General features: G+C 48.0%; 1 protein-coding gene across 1 annotated transcript in view; it reads right to left on the bottom strand.

Annotated features, from left to right (window-relative positions):
* FHIP1A (FHF complex subunit HOOK interacting protein 1A) overlaps positions 1-20,299 on the bottom strand; it is a 168,807-nt gene that overhangs the window by 9,173 nt on the left and 139,335 nt on the right. The window contains exons 6-9 of the mRNA XM_040626358.1: positions 17,924-18,091; positions 16,905-16,984; positions 8,261-8,451; positions 4,736-5,878 (exon numbers count right to left, since the gene is read on the bottom strand). Coding sequence (XP_040482292.1) covers positions 4,736-5,878; positions 8,261-8,451; positions 16,905-16,984; positions 17,924-18,091 — 1,582 coding nt within the window. The remainder of the gene's footprint in view (positions 1-4,735; positions 5,879-8,260; positions 8,452-16,904; positions 16,985-17,923; positions 18,092-20,299) is intronic.

Raw genomic sequence — 20,299 nt, 5'->3', positions numbered from 1 at the left:
AAGAAAATCTACAGGACCACAAAAGCCGTTCATAAATAATCAGGCAAAAAGCAGCTTTGACTAATTTGGATCACTAGAAAATTAATATGCTTTATGTTGAAATTCACTAAAGACAGTAAAAAATAAAAAAAAAATACTCTGGCATTAATCAAATCACTTGAAGATGTTTTCCATGTTTACCATAAAAGTCATCCATTAGCAAAATGAATGAGAATTCTGTATTTCCCCCAGTGGAGCTATGGATGATGCCTAGAAACCATGGCATGTTTCTAACAAAAGCACATCACCCTTGATGAATAAACCTGCCTTATGAAGATGTCACCAACATTAATACAAGCTTAACAAAAACCTACTTCACCACAAGATGCTTCATTCAGAAGCGCTGGTGGCGAGAGAGTAAAACCCTTTACAAGAAAACGGAAGCCATCCACGAGAAAAGGCAACACCAGTCCTAAACCTTATACCCGTGCAAGCAAGTGATGGACGATGGCAAGACTCCCACTGCTGGCATTACCGAGGATGCTTCTATAGGGACCTCCAACAACAAAGGCACCAGCCCCTTGTGTGTTCACATTAGCCTCAACTTCCCCACTCTGGGATGGGGACAGAGCTCCTCAGTCACGTCGCACAACACAGGCACTCAGTGACCTCCTCGAATAGAGAGGCTTCGCAGAGGCCTTGCTCACAGAACACAAAACTGGGAGAGTTTGTCAAACACATTCAGAAACTGGATTAGGATCCCACTTTGAAAGCAACTTAATGAGGCGTCAGCAAAAACCCCAGAAATGTCACTGGTAACTCTTAAGGCGTCACAACACAATTCGAGCTTGCCAGGCGGACGTGCAGGGAGAAGGCTGCCACCCTCAACTGCCTCGACTCGGCCCAGTCTTTCCTATCTCATCCCACCCCCCACCCCACTACGCCCACCCCCACTCCCCTGCAGTCCCTGGCTCAGCATCTGTTTCTCTCCAGAGGGAGCAAAGACAGGTGAACGAAGTTACTTTAGGTGGGTAGACTCTCCCGTAAACACATGTCCTTGACGTGAGCCCATGACTGCCCTCCCATGGCCCGACTCTGTACTTGGCCGATGGGGCCATCCCGCGCACGTGAGAGCTGCTGAGCACGCAGAGCCAGGCCAGACCAGCTACCGTCGCTACCACAGGCAGGGACAACCAACCAGCCCAGGGTGGAGAGTGAGTGGCATCGCCATCTCCCTTGCATGACAGAGCATTAGGCCAAGGCCACGACTGTCATAATCCACTAATGACATTAATTACAACTTTGTAACATGGGCAATGAGAAACATACATGAAACCCTCTCAGATTCCTCTTTTATTCTTAGTTGATGTCTAGCACTTGAAAAACTGCTTAGCAACAACAGTTGCTAGGGGAAACTCATAAGCAGCTGAAAATCAGAAAAAACTCAGCTACAATTCAGAAAGCCACAGGTGTGTTCGGGGCTGGACAGCGTATTTCTCCTTCTTCTCCTCTAGGACAGGCAGACTCCCCACCCGTGTGTGTGTGTGTGTGTGTATGTGTGTGTGTGTGTGTGTGTCCTGGTTGGTTTTTGGTTTTTGTCGTTTTGTGTTTTTGTTTTTTACCAAAGGACAACATTCTCCCCACACTGTTCTGCCCCTTGCTTTGCCACTTCCCACTCTATCCTAGAGACTGTCCCCTGTCTGCACAGAGAGAGCTGTCTCCTTCATCTCAAGGCCACAAGCTATTTAGTTGCTTTGGGTACGACATTAGTAAAACAGTCTCCTACTAGTGGACATTTGGGTTGTTTCCGATCTTTTTCTATTGTAAACAACACTGCGGTGAACACATCTGTTTATACATCTTGGCACACAGGTGTGAATACAGCCTGTGACGTGTTCCCAGAAACAAAGCATGAGTGCATTTTGAATTCCGATCCCATGATAGACGTCTCCCACCTGCTCTCCTGGCCGCACCCTCTCCCCCTGCGGTGCGCTCTGCACACAACTCCAGGCTGGCCTTGCACACACAGACTCAGTCACAGCACTTGCCAACTGCAACACTCCCAGTTCTTCAGTGCCCGCAGCACACAGTCGCTGCTCCTCAGCTTAGCCCAAAGACCCCCCACCCCGCCCCCACCTCGCTTCCAGAGCTTTCTGGCTTCCCATCTCAAACACCTCACTGCCTCACGGACCCGCACTCTGTCACACGCACGCATGCACGGCCAGGCTCCTTCGTCTTCTGCCCGCTGTCCCCTCTGCCCGGGACGATCCTTCTGGGCCATCTTTACCTGGCAGCTCCTGTCCCCTGTTTGTGCCCCTCCTCCGGGAAGTCTTTCCCACTCCCCCTACTGGGCTCCCGTAGGGCACGACAGACAATCACTAATAATGCATTTCTAAGTGAGTACAATTCTTTGACGTCTCCTCTGAAAGTCTGGGAATTCCTTCGTTTTTCTGTCTTTAGTATCTGGCCTACAACCTGCCAAGTATTAGGAGAGCAATCAAATGTTACTCGAAGCACAAGTAAAGTTAATTAGATAAATGAAATGGAATGCTGTGGTTTTGCTGAGAAGCAAATTCATTTCGGTGGAAATCAGGATTCCACGGAGAGACGGAAGTTAAGCCAAGTGCTACAGAACACACTCAGAAGTCTGGAAACTACGAAGTTAAGAAGAGAGAGGTTTTCCTGAAGCTGTGTACAAATTTCAAAGGAGGAAAAAAAGCAAAGTTTTAGTTAAAATTACCTCTATGTATCAAAAAAGTCACATCACATTGTGTTGGTTCTCATGTGTAACCTATGCAAAATATGGACACTATTTAATAAGGTGTTGTATTAGCTTTTACTTCTTGCCCTAAGCTAGACTTTGTTTCCTCAATCTAGGTATTTCCCAGGGACCAGGCGCCTTTCTAAGAAAGCTGGCATTCTCAAGAACAACCCTCATCAGCCCTGGGCGGCCCTCACTTCCAGGAGAGCGAGCTGTGAAGCTGGGACGTCCAGCTGGGTCAGAGTCAAGGGGGCAGGCCCCTGGCAAAACGGAGGGGTGTGCTGGGTGACTGGTGCTTCCACTGAGCTCTCTGCCCTCCTTCAGGCAGCCAGGGCCCTCCTGCTCCCTCCCCTCCCCTCCCTTCCCCCTATCACCTGGGAAAATTGAGGTTATCTAATCCTTCTTACTTATGATTGACTGACTGATTGAATTTTAATTAAAACCCATTCACACTGAAATGTTACCTCAACTAGAACCTCAAGCCTTTTAATTGTGGAATTAAAAGCTTTCTCCCTCTTTAAATAAATTGTCAGGCATCAGTAAATAGATGAATAAATCCTGGAGGAGGGTGGGAGAGCTACTTGAAATCACATTAAGCCTACTGGCTGGGACCAAAAGATAATGCGATTTCTTCCATTTCGGGTGACCCAACTGGGTGGAGCCTGGTCTAGACTCACCAAGCTGCTCCCTGCCGCGGGAGAAGGGCAAGCCTCAGCTCAGGCTGCCGGAGAAGGGCAAGCCTCGGCTCACACTGCCGGAGAAGGGCAAGCCTCGGCTCAGGCTGCCAGAGAAGCGCAAGCCTCGGCTCACGCTGCCGGAGAAGGGCAAGCCTCGGCTCAGGCTGCCGGAGAAGCGCAAGCCTCGGCTCAGGCTGCCGGAGAAGGGCAAGCCTCGGCACAGGCTGCGGAGAAGGGCAAGGCTCGGCCCAGGCGGCCAGGGTCGGCCTGTAGTAATGGCAACAGTCACACACACACACACACCTCGCGCCCAGTACCGCATTCCATCCTCACAGGAGCAATCGGAGGGTTTAGGAGCTCACAGCTGCAAGTGCTAGAGCCAGGATCCCCCCCAGGCCTGACTCCAAGGTCCCTGTCTGTCCCGCTGCGATGTCGGCTCCTAACGGGACCTCTCCTCGCTGCCTGCACGCTGCTCAGGGCGCCCGCCCCAGCCTTCCTTGAGTCTGATGAACACTCTCCCCCAGCTCCCTCTGCACCACGACTGGCAGATTCAGATTTTCCTGGCTAATATTTAACGATGTTTTCTATCCTAATTCCTCAACTCGATCCACTTACCCCACACCCTATCCTACACCCTCGCTCTCATACGATTGCTCCTGTAGTTAGGGGTGTATCAGTGGACACACCCATGCTCCGGCAGAGTGACAGTTTGTGCGGGTCTGGTCTGCTTATTTTTCGCTAAAGGTTTTGTGATGATCTGAAATGAGCTCCCAAGCGGAGGCGTAACTAACTCAGTGGTCTCTGACGTGTGCACGCAGCTACATTTATTCAGCGGGTATTCTGAGCACCTACTGTGTGCTCTGTTCACCGTTCAGGTGCTGGGGAAGCAAGAGAACAATCCAACACCCGGGCCTTCATGGAGCGTACATTCTAGGGGGGGCAACCATAACTTTTTCAATTCCCCTGAAAACACATGCTATGGAGAAAAAGTAATTAAATGAAATGAGGCTATTAAATAATGAGACTGGATTTTTTGTGTGGTTTCATCGGTCCTATTACTTTATCACACACGGATCAAGGGAAGCAGTTACTCAGCTGTGCAATGTATCCTCTGGCTGGGGGGAAACAAAAGATCGCTAGAACAACAATATTAAAAAAAAATGAAAATGAAACCACCCCTCTCTGCTCTTCACAGAAATACTCTGAGCCCTTTGTTAGGTAAATTGGTAACGCTCCTTCCCACCCCCTACCTCATTTTCTGGTCGTAATACGCGTACTTTCACAAAGCAGAAATCAGAAAGCAATTCAAGATCATCACCTGTGAATGGGGTGCTCTGAGTCCTCACAGGGTGGTGACTGGCAAAGGCAGTCTCATCTCTCGCCCCGAACGGGGATGGCACGGTATCAGCAGTGGGGGCTTCTGCTATAAAGGAATCGAAGTCGTCCTCCTCCTCTTCCAGTGCCTTCTTCCCCTCCTCCGCTTCCTCCTTTTCTCCTTCACTCTCCTCTTCCTTCCCCTCTTGCTCATTCGGGAGATGCAAGAGAGCGGGTGAGGGGAAAGTCTGTTCTATCAAGCCCTCGGTGCCGGAATCCAGTTCTTTAATGATCTGGTCATACTGGGCAATGAAATCGTCACCCCCCGGAGTAACGGCCGTCGGGTCGGAATTGTGTCTGGCCTCGGAGACGGGAGACGCTGACTCGGAGCTTGACTCTGGGGCTACATCAGGCTCACCTTCTTGTTTTGGGTCCTTGGATACATTTTGAAACGGGTCTGAATTGTCTCTATTCGGCTCCTCCTCTGAGTCTGTTTCTGACTGAGGGCTGGGCAGGGGGCCGTTGCTCAGGGGGGGACCCTGAACCTCAGTCTGGGCTGGGCTGGAGGGCCTCGCGCTTCCCTCCTGGCAGTTCCCGGCGTCCTCGGTGTCCTTCTCGGCGCACAGCCTGTACACCACCACGTCGTCCTGAAAGTCAGACTCCTCGATGTAGGGCCCTTTGAAGAGCAGGATGGCGTTCTTCTTCATCTCCTGGATGTGTCTGGGGGGATCAACGGGGGCCGGCGGGCCTGAGCTCTCCAGATCATCGTAAGGCCCGGGGGAGCCCACATCTGCCCCCGAGGAGATGCCCGTGTCGTAGCTGTCGTCCCACTCCAGCTCCGTCTGGCTCTTCTCCTTTCTCGGAGCCAGCGCGGGGCCCGTCTTCCTGGGGAGGTGCTGCGGGAGCCGGAACACGGGGGAGGTGGAGGCGAGAGCACCGTCCTCTGCGAGACTCTGGAAAAACGTCTCGGGGTCGGGGGAGTCCCCGTCATACAGGGCGGACCAGACCCGGCAGTCCCTCATGCAGCGGAGGATGTTGGTGTGGGCCTCCCACAGGTACTGCAGGTAACTGATGTCCAGCGCCTTGCCGTACTCCACGATGCAGGCCGACGGGGGGAAGGCCTCGGCCAGCGGCTGCTCCGCGCTGCCTGCCACGGGAGGCACACGTGAGTCAGAACGAGCCCCTCTCCCCCCCTGACGAGACAGGAGGGGACACAGGTAGCGGACACGGACGGAACTCACTCGGGGGCTAAGATGCCGTCTCACCAGCTACTCTAGTTCTAATAATTTCTGACCAGAGGATTTCTGAATAATAAAAACTGATTCGATTTTAAGAAGGAACGCTAAGGGGGTGAGCCCGGGTGGCTCCATCAGTTAAGCATCCAACTCTTGATTTCAGCTCACATCATGATCTCAGGGTCCTGGGATCGAGGTTCGCATCTGCTTGAGATTCTCTCTCTCTCTCTCTCTCTCTCTCTGCCCCTCCCCCACACTCACGCTCTAAATAAATAAATAAATACTCTTTAAAAAAAAAAAAAAAGAAAAGGAAGGAATGCTAAGAAGAGAGCCCCTACCCTCATAGAAGTATGGAAGCACAGACAGAGGAAACCTACACTCCACCATTTCTTCTACGGCATCTATTGTTAGGTAAATTGGTAACGCTCCTTCCTACCCAGGAGCTATCAAAACTACTCCTCCTGGGGCGCCTGGGTGGCACAGCGGTTAAGCGTCTGCCTTCGGCTCAGGGCGTGATCCCAGCGTTCTGGGATTGAGCCCCACATCAGGCTCCTCCGCTGGGAGCCTGCGTTTTCCTCTCCCATTCCCCCTGCTTGTGTTCCCTCTCTTGCTGGCTGTCTCTATCTCTGTCAAATAAATAAATAAAATCTTAAAAAAAAAAAAAAAAAAAAACTACTCCTCCTAACAGCCCTCTATGGCAACAGCATTTTCTCCATTTACAGAGAAAGACATTGAGGCTCAGAGACAAAAGTCACCCGACTAGTCAGTGGCAGAGCCGCAGCCTGAGGACATGCTGTCTGAGGTCAACCTCTGTGCTTACTACATCTGACGCCACACCCTTGCAAGCATCTTTGCCTCTTCATTATCTGAATCTCTACCAGGCCAGGCCAGACCTGGACATGACATTCCTTGTCTACCCGCCCACCTGTGCAGCCATCCATCCACTAGGACACCCACCCACTGGAAGGCCACCTCAGAGCAGAAGAGGGGAAAGAACGTGGAATGTGGGATCCGAGGGCCTATCAGCTGTGTACCCTGGACAAGTCACTTCCTCTGCGTGTGTTTCTTCATCTATAAAACGGAACAGTACTTTCTTCAGAGGATTAAATGTGATACCAGGAAAGAATGTGGCAAAAGTTCTGTGTACTCGGCAATCGTTTGCTTAACTTAAAGTTTGAATTCTGCAGAAAGGTCAGCCCCGGAATCATTCTTCAGACAACTTTCTTAGTAAATAAAAAAGGCACCAATTTTCAATAGGTTCTAAAAAATGACTATTGGTAGGAAAATAGAAGATACCCATACTAGTTTACCTAATAGGAAAATACCTTTAAAATACAACTTGTTTTCCTGCACGTAAAAGTTATTCATTTCCATGATACACTGTATCTTTATTTAAAGAAGCAATACGATAACCTTAATTTCTAACAATTACACTTACACCAAACACCCTGATATTTTCTTTGTCAGGGAGCCCAGCTCTTAGACAAAATATACTTTATCTAACAGGATGGTCCCTGGGTAGACAGGATGATACTGTTTGGGGGATATCAGAATACAGACGGGAAACACCAGGGTCAGTCTCAGGGCTGGACTCTTTACTAGTGGTCATGGGTCAGGCAGAACCTCCCTGAGCTCAAACAGCCTTCTGATCCCCAAGCATGATCTAACGCCCCTTGTTTCAGCTGCCTGCAGAGGGCCAAGGCTGATACAGGTGGCCACTGAAATTTTACTTGTATAAGACCAACTGTAGCTGGCAAACAGCACAAGTACTATAACTCCTATTTTTAAAAAAACAGAATATTTAAAAAAAAAAAACCAACCCTCAGTCGGTCAATCAAATGAGTCAGATACTGTTGCCATGTCACAAATTTCAAGTCTTACAATGATATACTATTGGCAGGCAAGCATCCACAAATGAGTCATTTTGGGAAATTAAAATAAAGGCTAACCCCGTCTTAGCCATAACCATCTCCACACCCCCACCCCAATTGTGTTTAAAAAGACATTCTGGTACAGGTTTCCGTATCTGTACTCTGAGGATGCCACAAGGAAGCCTAGTGAAAATAAAGGTCTGGGAACACTGGCCAGGTGACCACTGGGCATTGCAATGCACTCTGATTACAAAGTGTCCATAACTCCGGACGGAGCGGAAGAAGACCACCACCCAGGCATTCATAAAAGAAACGGGACACACGACATTATTCCCTGTCTACCCAAAGAGACACGTATCCCGAGGGGGAATGGCATCCAGCGTCCTTTCGTTTCAAGATCACTGACCAGCCGGTTCCTTTTACCTGAGCTCGCGTGCGTACACTTTGACCAGAGAATATAATCCCTCTCCTGGCTGCCGAGCGTCAGGGTGATCCCGCTGGAGCAGCAGACGGGGGTCAGGGCGAGCAGCTTGGCCGCAGAAACAGAGTAGCAGTCTCTCTCCTTCACGGCCCACCTCTGGCTCAGCATCATGTGGTTGCAAGGGATCAGGTACCTGGAAGGGACAACACGGCTGCGTTCGGTCTCTGCGACGCCCACTCCCGTCAGACTAGTCCCGGCCCGGGCTGGACTCGTGTTCTCCCCCTCCCCACCCATCCCTCCGACCAGCCCCCAGGGTTCACTCCCTAGCTTCAGACCCGTCAAGGGCTTCTTTCTTCTGGCAGAACCACCCCTCTGCAGAGCAGGTCAGGTCCTTCGCGCTGTAACCTCCACGAACCGCCTCCTCTCTGAAGGGGTCCGCCATCCCTCTGCCTCCACGCCTGCGCCCAAGGTAAGCTTCGCCCGGACTGTGTTTCCCTCTCCCTGCCTCACGAGTGCCCCGTCGGCCCATGACATCCGGCTTCAGCGTCCCCCTGTCCGGGAAGGCCGCTGGGCTTCCTGCTCCAAGATGGAGCTGCTGCCTCCCTCCGCTACACTCACCGGCCTCTACTAGCGCACTGTCACCTAGAGTCACGGTGACTTCGGCGGCTGCCTCCCCACGAGAACGTGCTACCACCGCAAGGACCTCGTTTACTAGTTTTGTTTCATAAAACGAGAAGCGGTGGCCCGTCGTGGGTCCCGAATGACTGCGCTGCATGCAAAGGCAAAGACCTGCTCCACGGTGCAAACCTCCCCTCATGTTCTCATGGTTGGCCATGAGAACATACGGTGGCTAAAGGTGTTCTGATCACCAGTTCCAACGTGGGGGTTAGGGAGAGAGGGAAGGGTCTCCCCACACCGACAAGCAAGCAATGCTCCAGACACCGACAGGGCGTCCTTCAATTCTACTCAGCTCTGACCTTATCTACCTGGGGATAGCATCCGATCCCACAGGGTAAGGGTTCAGTCCTACAGACTGCCCCCCCCCCACACACACACACTTCAGATGACAATCACAAGCCGAGTTATCACCTGTGCTTCTGACCAACCCGCTATAAACTGGAGGTTCCAACAACCTCCCTGGATATCAATTAACATGCAGCAGTGGCTCAGGGAACTCAGAGAAACATTTTATTTCCCGGATCCCTGGTTTATTAGAGAAGGCTAGAACTCAGGAAGAGTCAGAGGGAGGAGATGCACAGGGAAGGGTGTGGGGAAAGGGCTCAGAGCTTCCATGCTTTCTCCAATAGTGCCTTTATCCCCACATCGCCATGTGTTCAACAACCCAGAAGGTTCTGAAACCAATCCTTTTCAATTTTTACGAGGCTTCAATACAGAGACACGATTGATTAAATCACTGACCACTGGCAACTGGTACAACCTCCAGCCCCTCTCACCTCCCCTGGAGGTCAGGGGAGTGGGACTGAATTCAAACCCTCTAATCACAGGGTTGGGTATCCCAGCAATCAGCCTCCATCCTTAGGTTTGGGTCCTAGAGTTGCCTCATTAACATAACAAACACATCTTTGTTCCTCTCATCACTTAGGAAATTCCGAGGGTTTTAGGAGCTCTGTGCCACACACAGGACGTAGACCAAATATGTATTTCTTATGATAAATCACAATATCACAGTGGCCAAGGGCTCACCAAGGAGCACTGGGCCCCATTTCACACAAAACACGTTTAGTTGGTGATCAAAAATATCTTATTATCACTATGAACCTAGAGACGAGAAAATCTGGGCAATCATTTCTGACGCTCAGAGCACATCAGTGGGCTTCACTGGCAGAATAAAGTTTGCTCAAATGGCTTACTTTCTGAACAGGGAGAAAGACTATCCTGTTTCTTTAAACAAAGATGGAACAAACAGGTTGGAGGCGTCATACCAGAGCCAAGCGTCACCAAGCGTCCCATGTGTGCAGGAGCCAATTCCCAAAGACCCGGAGCCCTTCTGTGAAAACCGCAATCTTCAATCGACCAGAATGTGTTTGTTTCTGTTCTTAGCTCTTGAGAAAGAGGCAGTACTGATGAAAACAAGCTATGATGAAGGATTCAGTGAAAGACATAAAAGTACACCTTTCAGGCTATGTCTCGAGGCCTGAAAACAACTCTCCCACATCTCCTATTGATCCAAATGAGGAAAACCCTCATATACATTAACGGCTGCCCGGCTGCTAGAGCCTGAGTCAGGGGAGAAAAAAGACTGAATTCGTTTCATGGCGCTTTACACTAAAGGTCTTAATAACTCTCAAGGGATGAAATGACAACCTTGTCCCTCACCCCTTCCATTCTCAAAAAAAGTCAAGCCATCCTTCCAGTACTCGGCCAGGGGGTCCCAGCCTCCTCTCCCCCGCACCCGCGGGCACACGACCCCCACACACCTGAAGCCTCATCTTGCTATGGCCAAGATGCAGACAGACCCCGCCTGTCTGAGGGGGTGGCATCTATTTTCATAAGCTGGAGGGCATGGAAATCAAAGGTCATAAAAACAGAAAGGAAAGACAGGGGAGGGCAGTATGAGAGAGGGGGCTGTGCTAATTCTTGGCCCGGTTTTGGTGTCTTCTATCTGAATGCCAATGGAGAAGAAACAGAAGCTGTGGGTAGAAGAGGAAGGAGCTCTTCTCACAAGGACCTCTGTGAGCAGAGACGCTCTGGTGACAGAGAAGGACACAGAGGAGAGAGGCTCTCTCCCGCCTGCCCGCTCACAGCTCGGCTCCGGCCCTGAAGCCATAAGGGTGGGCAGTGTAGCCTCAGGAGGGGGCCCGGCTGGGATAGAGTGAGACGCACCAAACACAGGGGTCTCGGCGCATGAGGAGGCCATGCCAGACGCCGCTGTGGCAACGACGGTGGGGGACCACATGTTAAGACCCCTCCCTAAGACCAAGGTCTTCCATGAGGGGCGAGGGTCAGAGGAAACATACCATGCGCTCGCTGATATGAACTGTTCTGTTCTCACAGGCTGGTGAGGCCCAGGGAAACTCAGATGACACGGGGTTTATTGTCTTATTTTGATCGTTAATTATTTAAGAAATAAACTGCTTCAATGTTTTCACATACTGCAGGAACTCAATGACTACTCACAGCTCCAACCAAGCATAGTTCATGATTTAAGTTGATATACATAGATTTCTACTCTTTGAAGTATTTTTTAAAAATGGAACACTGGATCAAACCTAATAAAGCTATTTATCAAATATCACCAGTGGGTAGCTTGAAATTATATTAGAATAAAGAGTTATTGGGAATTTGCAACTTTGCAAACACATGTTTTCAGGAGAAACTAAGAATTTTCTTCTGAGTAAATCAAATAAACGGAGATTCCTCCATAGGCTGAAGGAGAGGTTCTATCAAATTGAAAATGGACAGTCAGTTCAAATGGATGATCCCCACTCCACCTTATATTCAAAGCAGACTTCTAGTGTGCCTCAGTAACGAAGGATTATCCCAGAGGGAAGAGTGGCAAAACCATGCATTGACCTTCTGTCTTCCCAACGTTTACAGGGAAAGATTAGGAACAGACTGAATGTCAGAAGCTGCCCTCATGTCAAATATCAAATTGAAGTGGTTGTCAACAGCAGAAAATTCACTCAGGAATTTAATATAGGTGTTTGTCATCAAGCCATGTATTCATTTCTACTCACTTTGTTTGGGGGTTTTGTTTAAATTCCGCAAGCGGTAAAAATAATCAGAAATAAATATCTAATTTTAGAGATCCAAATTACTCAAAGCTGTCCTACAACACAGCAGGAAAAAATGATACTGCCCATATTGTCCTCCCTTTTTGCATCGCCTCCCCAACCAACCCTCAGCAACCCCAGGCCTGCTGTCTGTTGTCCTGGATGTCACTCACTGAAGCAAGTATCACCATCGCTTCTGCAATAGGCGATCAATAACGAAGCACATACATTGCCTACTGCTTGCTACACGGACGGGCAACGCAAGCGAAACAAAGCAGTGAAGTAAGTACAATGACGCAGAAGGTGCTTCTGTGACATGGCGAGGACCTAGGTAATGCCCTGATAGGCCGAAAGCTACACGGCAACGTCAGTACATTTCAAAAGATGTTTTTTCAAAGACATTTTGGCCATATTTCTCCTATTCATCTTACCCTAGGCTGGCTTGCCTTTTTTTTTCTTTTTTTTGCCCCCCACTCTCCTCCAGACATCTAACTCCCATGCTAGATGGAAATGTTCCTGAAATGCACACGCAGTTTCTCTTGGAGCAAAACATCCTCTACCGGAACACAACAGACAATGCTATTCAAAAACCTGACAATGGACCAGCACTTGGGAGGTCAGGATCTCATGGTTGTGAGATCGAACCCTATGTCCGGCTCACCTCTCAGCATGGAGTTTGCCTGAGATTCTTTCTCTCCTTCTGCCCCTTCCCCCGTGTGTGTGCGTGTGCACGTGCGTGTGTGCTTGCGCACGCGCTCTCTCTCTCTCAAAATGAATAAATAAAATCTTAAAAAAAATTTTTTGGTGGGTGCCTGGGTGGCTCAGTCAAACGTCTGCCTTTGGCTCAGGTCATGATCCCAGGTCTGATCAAGACCCACATCGGGCTCCCTGCTGCCTGCCACTCCCTCTGTTTGTGCTCTTTCTCTCTTTCTCTCTCTCTCTGTGTCAAATAAACAAAATATTTTTTAAAAAGTTTTTGTTTTTTTTGTTTGTTTGTTGGGTTTTTGTTGTTGTTGTTGTTGTTTTGCCTAAACTGGCAAGTGCCAGGAACATGGCGTGATCTGTCACTTCCCAGCTTATCAGCATCTCCGGCCTGCCTTTGGCCTACTGTACGTCCCAACCACGGAGGCGGACAGCTTCTCCTTGGCTTTTGCTCACTAAAACAGCCTCTCTTTTGGGTATCTCATTTCAACTTACATTTCCTGTTATTATGCTAACTGAAAGAAACATATCAGTTACAAACGGATTATCACTCTGAAATATCAATATTTAAGACTATTTGGATTGCAACAAAAATTGACGTACGGTTACTATTTATCACCTAACAAATAACGTCATTAAATGGAGTCACAGAATCTTGACTGCTCTGCTGCCTCTCGGATCTACACGTCTATCACGCACATTCGAACCACCACAGTGGCAACAACAGAACGGACAGATTAAAAATCCGGTTTTTTCTGTCCCTTCCGATAAAGTTTAAATGACTAGAAGAATAAGGATTTTTCACTGTCCTTCCTTCTTGTACAGATTCTAAATCAGAAAAGACAACGTTTTCATTAGCTTAAAATGTATTTTCCAGGAAATTCCCCTCCCTTAAATTTGTGTCGTACTTTACAGTGTTTCAAAACATTTTTCACAGACACCACCACAACTGAGTCTCCCAAACACCTTATTAGGAGATAGAAATTCGAAAACCAGAATAGGTCAAGTCGAGCCAGCAGTTCACTCTCGCTCTAATGGGATACGTTACATTTTATCAGATTAACTGCCTTCCTCATAGCCTTGTCCTCATATTTTTAATGTCTTTATCTCTTTCTGCTGTAAATTTAGTAACTTCTTCAACTCTAGCTCCTCATTCATTAATTCCCTCTTAATTTGTGTCTTACACACTATTTACCCAAACCCTTGACTCTTCGTTGTAATAATTAGTTTTTATTTCTAAGAGCTCTAGTTGGTTCTTCAAATCTGCCTGTCATTTTGGCTTGATTATTAAAACACCATTTCTTGGGCAGAAAATAACAAGTGTTGGCAAGGACATGGAGGAACTGGAGCCCTGGCGCACTGCAGGCGGGCATGTGAAATGGTGCCGCTATTATGGAAAACAGAAAGAATTTAAAGCAGAATCACCATATGATCCAGCAATCCCACTTCTGGGTAACTCACCCTCAAGAACTGAGAGCAAGGTGCTGAAGAGAGGTTCAAAGCAGCATTGTTCACAATAGCCAGAAAGTGGAAACAACCCAAAAGGTCCATCGACAGATAAATGAACAAAATGTGGCATAAACAATGGAGTATTATTCAGCCTTAAGAAGCACGGAAATTCTGACACAGGTAACAACAGGAAGATGCTATGCGAAGTGAAATGACTCAGGCACCCAAAGGGCAGGACTCCGCGTAGATGAGGTCCCTCGAGTGGGCAAATGCACAGAGACAGAAGGTGGAAGAGCAGCCTCCAGGGGCAGGAGGAGGGAGACCAGGCGAGCGAGTGTAGACGGGTATAGGATGTTCGTGTTGCGAGGCAGCCGGGAGAGGGAGATGGATGGTAGCAACAGCCGCACCACCATGTGACTGTATTTAATACCACTGAACGGTACGGTGACGGTAGTAAATTCTCTGTTATGTGTATGTTACAACAATTAAAATAATTTAAAATGTGATGGGGAAAGAGCCCGCCGTTCAGGGGACAGAGACCAGGAACGAGGCCGCCACAGGCCTGACTCCCAAGTGCGTCCCCTCATTCGCTCCTCTCGTGGACTCCCCTGGGCAGCGAGGCGGAATTAAATAAAGTATTAAATCAAGGGTCACGATCATCATTACATGATCCCATCATCGTCAGTAAAGAAGCAAGGAAGACGCTCGGGCTCAGAGAGCCTACGAGCAGGTCTTCCACGAGCCCATGCAGAACTCGTCCCTACCCGCCCTGGAAAAGACTAGCCCCGACCCAGACATGGACATGTCGCAACCAGGAGCTGAGTCCTTCCCCTTCGCAGGCTACACGCCCAGGCCTCCAAGGAAGCTAACGTGATCCCGGAGCACCGCTTTGTGAGCAGACGAGCGGGGAGGCGTGCTGGGTCCCCATGTGGAAGGCCCCGAGCGGCCAGCAGCCGGGCTCCATCTGGCAGGGCGGCTCAGAGGGGAGAAGCTCTGCGGGCTTCCAGGGACACTGCCAAAGCCGGCTGTGCTTAATGCCACCGAAGCAGCAGCAGTTAAGAATTTAACATTTAAATATAAATCAGGTTTCACCCTTGGTGGAGGCAAAGTCTGGTTTTTGGCAATAAAAAAAGGCTTTAACAAGTGTCTATGACGGATTACGTTCAGGCCTTGCTAATGCATCCGTCATGTCAGCAGAGACTTGACGGGAGGCTAAAGCAATGCTTTCAGGATGGCATGTTCTATCTCAAACGTCCTAGCCAGACTACCGAGGCTCTGTCTTCGTGATTAGATTTGGTCTTTGCCAGTGCCTGAAGATCAGTTACTGACGACCTCATCTCAACCCCTAGGAAGCCCCAAAGCTTTTTACTCTAAGGAAGTGAATAGGTGATGCTCTCCCATACAATGGCGAGTCTGTCAGGCCTCTGCCACGATGCCACCACCTCTCCCAGCCTGGCTTTTTTTAATCACTCCATTTGCAGATGTCCTAGCTGCACTGCACCCTTCCTTAAACCAGTAGTTCTCAAAATTAGCTAGGCAGCAGAATCCCCTGGAGAGTTTGTTAAACCACAGCTCGCTGGGCCCCACCCACCCCCAGAGTTCGAGTAGGCACATCTGGGAGAAGGCCAAGAATCTGCATTTCTGACGTGTCCCTGGGTGAGGCCTGTGCTCCTGTTCCCACCATCACCTCGCCATCCCCCTACTTTTCCACAGCTAGCATGCCGGAAATGCTGTCACATTCACTTGGAATGCCATCTCCTCGGTAATTCTGCTCACACTGTGTCAAAACCCCAATGGTGACCAGGGGCAGTCTAAGCCTCCTCCCTTTTCCTCTGCCCTAGACTTCTTCTGTCCTTATTCCCAAGGAGGGGTCAAAGGAAGGGTCCGAAGGTCCATTAAGGGAGGAGGAAGGGGGAGGGTGTGTCAGGCAAAAAAAAAAAGTAACACAAAAGCCTGGTTGGCTTTTTCCTTTTTGCTGCCACAGCACCAGAGGGGGACGTAGGAGGCACGCACCCCAGCCAACTCTCCCTCTCTTCCTTTACAAAAGCAGGGACCCCAAAAGGAGAAGCAGAGCTGGGCCAAGGCAGGATTCAGTGTTCCCGAGACCCCCTGCCTAATGACCAAATTAGTGTCATCCTAAGTGCCATCTTGATTCCTGACACCTGTCCTCAAATACCAGCCACTTGCCGAAAGCTTTCTCACCTGTACTTCTGGAGGTCACACCTTTTCTGCCTTGTTTATAAGTCCTTTCCAATCTGTCCACCCCATGCCCTACTCTCTTCTGAACTGTACCCAGGAAGTACTCATTAAATATTTACTGAATTTAATTGAAACATACTCAGAGGTCAGAGAGTGCATGCTGCAGGTGTGCCATTAGGAGAGCAAGAGTCGTAGAAATTATATATCAAGAGCATCTCATATTTGGGAACGTTGTTTCCAAAACCACATGCCCCTAAAAATGTACTTCAGGAGAAGGACATTCAGCCACAGACCAGAGGAACTTTCAGATTCTGTAAAGTTCTGAACAGCCTATTATTTCAGGAGCATATTTTATAATATAATGTATTTAGCCCCCTAAAAACTCTTAATAGTAAAACAAAAATTAACGTTGGGAAATAATACAGAAATTAGACTGATATCCTTGATAATTTTCTTCCTTAGAAGCATGGTCCCAATTTAGCTTACATTACCCCAAGAAAAATACAACAGCGTTCGTATAGATGGAGTTTTCTTTTACAGAGAACAAAAGATGGCAACTCACCTTAGAACTAGTTGTAACATCACATCTTCACAATGTAAACCGATGAGGGTTCTAAATAATGCCAGGGACACCACACAGAGCTGGGAAGCAATAAACACACATTCTATTTCAGATATTGGAAGGATAGCTCTGCTCCCCACAGATGGAAAATAAATCAGAATTACAAAATAAAATGGCCTCCTTTTTAGCAGCTTTGATAAAAACATGCTGCCGCCAGAGAGAATGTGTGTTAAGGCTTTTAGTTCTCCTACAGGATTTGATTAGAAAGCCTATGCCTACCTAGAATTATGCCATTACGCAGAATCACCCTCCTACAAAATGCCTAAGCTCTTATTTCCAACTTTTAAAGATCCACATAAACGCGCCCCTACAACTCTCCCACACACACACACACACACACACACACACACACACACACAAACACACACACGATCCCCTGCGTGGCACCTGCTTTCCCAAGTTATTTTCAAATATGACATTGGTTATTTACAAGGCAGGGCTAACAGAAAATTGAGTATACCCTGGCCAGCTCCCCCTCTAGAGTTCTCAGCCCCACGCCTCAGCTCCTTTTGGCTTGCCTCTTGGCTTTGGGGCAAACATTCTCCTTGGTTCCATTTCCAGTAGTGCTGAGGGTATGACAATATACTTTTCTAAGAAGTTCAGTCAAATACCAGAATTATTTCAATCTCTAATTTCCAAAAAGGAAAGATAAACAGCCAAACAGGCAAGATATCCAAAGGCATGTTATAAAATCATGGTGCCCTTTTGGGAGTAAGCTTTTTATCAATCCATCAGACCACTTAAGTCATTTTTTGCACCGGTGAGAAAGTGCTAGTCTGTCTTCTAGGCAGGATGGACTTAAAACCTGGTCAATGGAATTCAGAATGGTATCATAATAATAACAGCTATGAGAAAAAAGGGGGAAATAGAAAAAAGAATATTCTTCCTTTATTGCCAAAGCAAACTCTCCTGAAATTTGTTCTGAGTTATAAAGTCCCTTTCTCTGGGGCTCTCCTTACCCGAAATGGGGTGTTGATTCGGCTCGTGAGAGTATCTAGGATGTGGACATTCTCGTGCTGGTGCAAGAGGATAAAACGGAGGAAGATCTCAAGAAGGGCTGGCTCCGAGATACTGCGCAGGAAAAGGTCCAGATACGCGGTTGTGGTCATGACCTCCTCCACAGTCACCTGCGACCAACGACAGAGTGAGCACAGGTGAGCGTCCCCTCGATGCGGTGATACGTGCTTCCCCAAAGGCCCCTGGCCTCACCGCAGTGACCCCATCAAGGCAAGGACACGCCAACCGCGGGAACCCGCTTCAGAGCCACACGTAGGCCTATAACCTATTCACATTCCACAACACCTCATGCTGCTTCCGCCCTTTAATCCAGTAAGGGAAAAGCAAAGACATAAAAGAGCAATTCAAGTGTTCTGACAACTCGTATCATCAAATGCAGTTCAAATACCATAAAGATTTTAGTGTGTAACCACAAAGGGGGAAAGAGATAATGGAAAGTATCTACATGGTTGGTAAAGGATTAATTAGAAAGCCCAGTATAACTGTTTCATTAGTAGTCATCCAATAAATATTTATTGGACCTGCTATGTACAAGGAGCTAGAAACATAAGAACACATTTTCTGTCCAGGAAGGTGGGTTTATATATAGAATCTAATAAATGAAATAATAACATCATAAGTGGCAAATAAGAGGGACAGACACAAAGTATTTAGATAGGTTTCTGGAAAGTTGCAAGTCAAATTTGTATAGCTGAATAACATACATAAAGTGTTATTTATAAAGTGCTATAGGAGTTTACCACTTATAAAGTAACTGACCTTTTTTTATAAAACAAACTAGTACTGTCTACATGGTGTGAATTTCCTATGCAGTAGAATGAGAGTCTTTCAGGGAAGAGAAAACGCTCAAGAGTCAAGTTTTTCGAAGTGCCGAGGATTTGGTACTTAAAGCCTTCAAATTTTAAACATTTTGATAGGGACTATTTTAAGAACTCATATACAATTCTTTGTCTTCCTAAAAGCAAAACACAACACCTCTTGATGAACAGGGGTCATCTGCTGCCTTACTGTCTGTAGAAGAGAAACAGCCAAACTGGGAGGCATGGACATCACCAGGGCAACAGTTCCAAATCTCAGATTCCAACTCCATCCTCTAGAAATCTTGGCCATCTCCCCTGCCCTGACTCTAATGCACTTGACGCTAAAAGTGAAACAGATGGCGAGGCTTTTTGAGTGATTGCATCTTCCCTTTTCCAGGTTTCCACTTCTTTCTTCCTTCCTTTCAAAGTGTTAACTGTCACTTTATCATAGCTGAGACTGGTCATTCCTTTTATAATATATGCCTCTTCTGTTCGTAATTTTCTGCCGCCAGAATCCACAAGTCAGTTTAGAAATCAGATCTCCAAGATGGCTGCATCTGTACAGAAAGGCTTAAATTATTTTTATAAATTTTCTTGGGCTTTAGGGATGTTCCAGATAGAGGAGTCCAGGTGGATAAGATACGCCCAAATCAGTTTTGTCTCCTTTCTTTATGCTAAGCGAGGCATGCCTATACACCCTCTCGGGGTTGACAGCTCGCCCCAGCAGAACCCCAAGCGGCCTGAGCACACACACGGCAGAGGGCAAACACTCTTCCCTCCTCCAGCTCAGCGCCCCTGCTGTGAGCCCTCAAAACACTCAACACACCACTGTGTCATCTGACCGACTTTACAGGGCTCTCTCCGGCCCAAATAAAACAAAGGAAACAGATAAGCCTCAACCACTTGGCAAATAAATTACCTTGAGAAGAGTGCTTCTCACGGCTGCCCCTGCACCTGTCACCCACTGCTTCTATCCTTGTGTTTCCTGGTCTTCTCCAGCTCCACGCTCGCGGCACTCTTGATGCTGTCCTGGGACACACGCTACGGCTTGTGTATTACTCCAGTGCAATGTACACGGTTTGGGGCAGAGCCCGTACTGAAAGTAACATGGACTGAATAAATGCTACCCTCCAAGGTCCTAGTGATTTACATTTGCCAGAGTTGAATTTAATTTTTAATTCTTCTCTCTTCTCTGGCCCTCTGTTCTGAGGGCCCCAGAGAGTGGGGACATTTTTTTTTATAAAAACCTACAGAATAACAGATGTCACCAACTATAGCTACAGGGGAAACGATTCAGTACAACACCAAACACACAGCTCCATTAGCTCACACCCATTCCACTGCCACCATCTCGGGGTCCTTTAGCAGAAACTGAATCCAAAGTCATGTAGGCAGAAGTCTAATTCCCGAACAATCTTGATTGCTAGAAAACAAGCAGCACCAGTCATTTCAGATGGGCCATGCATGCATGCAGTGTCTGCAATATTGCATTTTCAACCTTATTTACTGAGCCCTGCT

This window comes from Ursus maritimus, unplaced genomic scaffold (assembly GCF_017311325.1).
Source record: "Ursus maritimus isolate PB19 unplaced genomic scaffold, ASM1731132v1 scaffold_11, whole genome shotgun sequence".
Classification (NCBI taxonomy): domain Eukaryota; kingdom Metazoa; phylum Chordata; class Mammalia; order Carnivora; family Ursidae; genus Ursus; species Ursus maritimus.
Note: the sequence above shows the minus strand (reverse complement) of the source record. Positions and strands in the feature narration are given on the sequence as shown.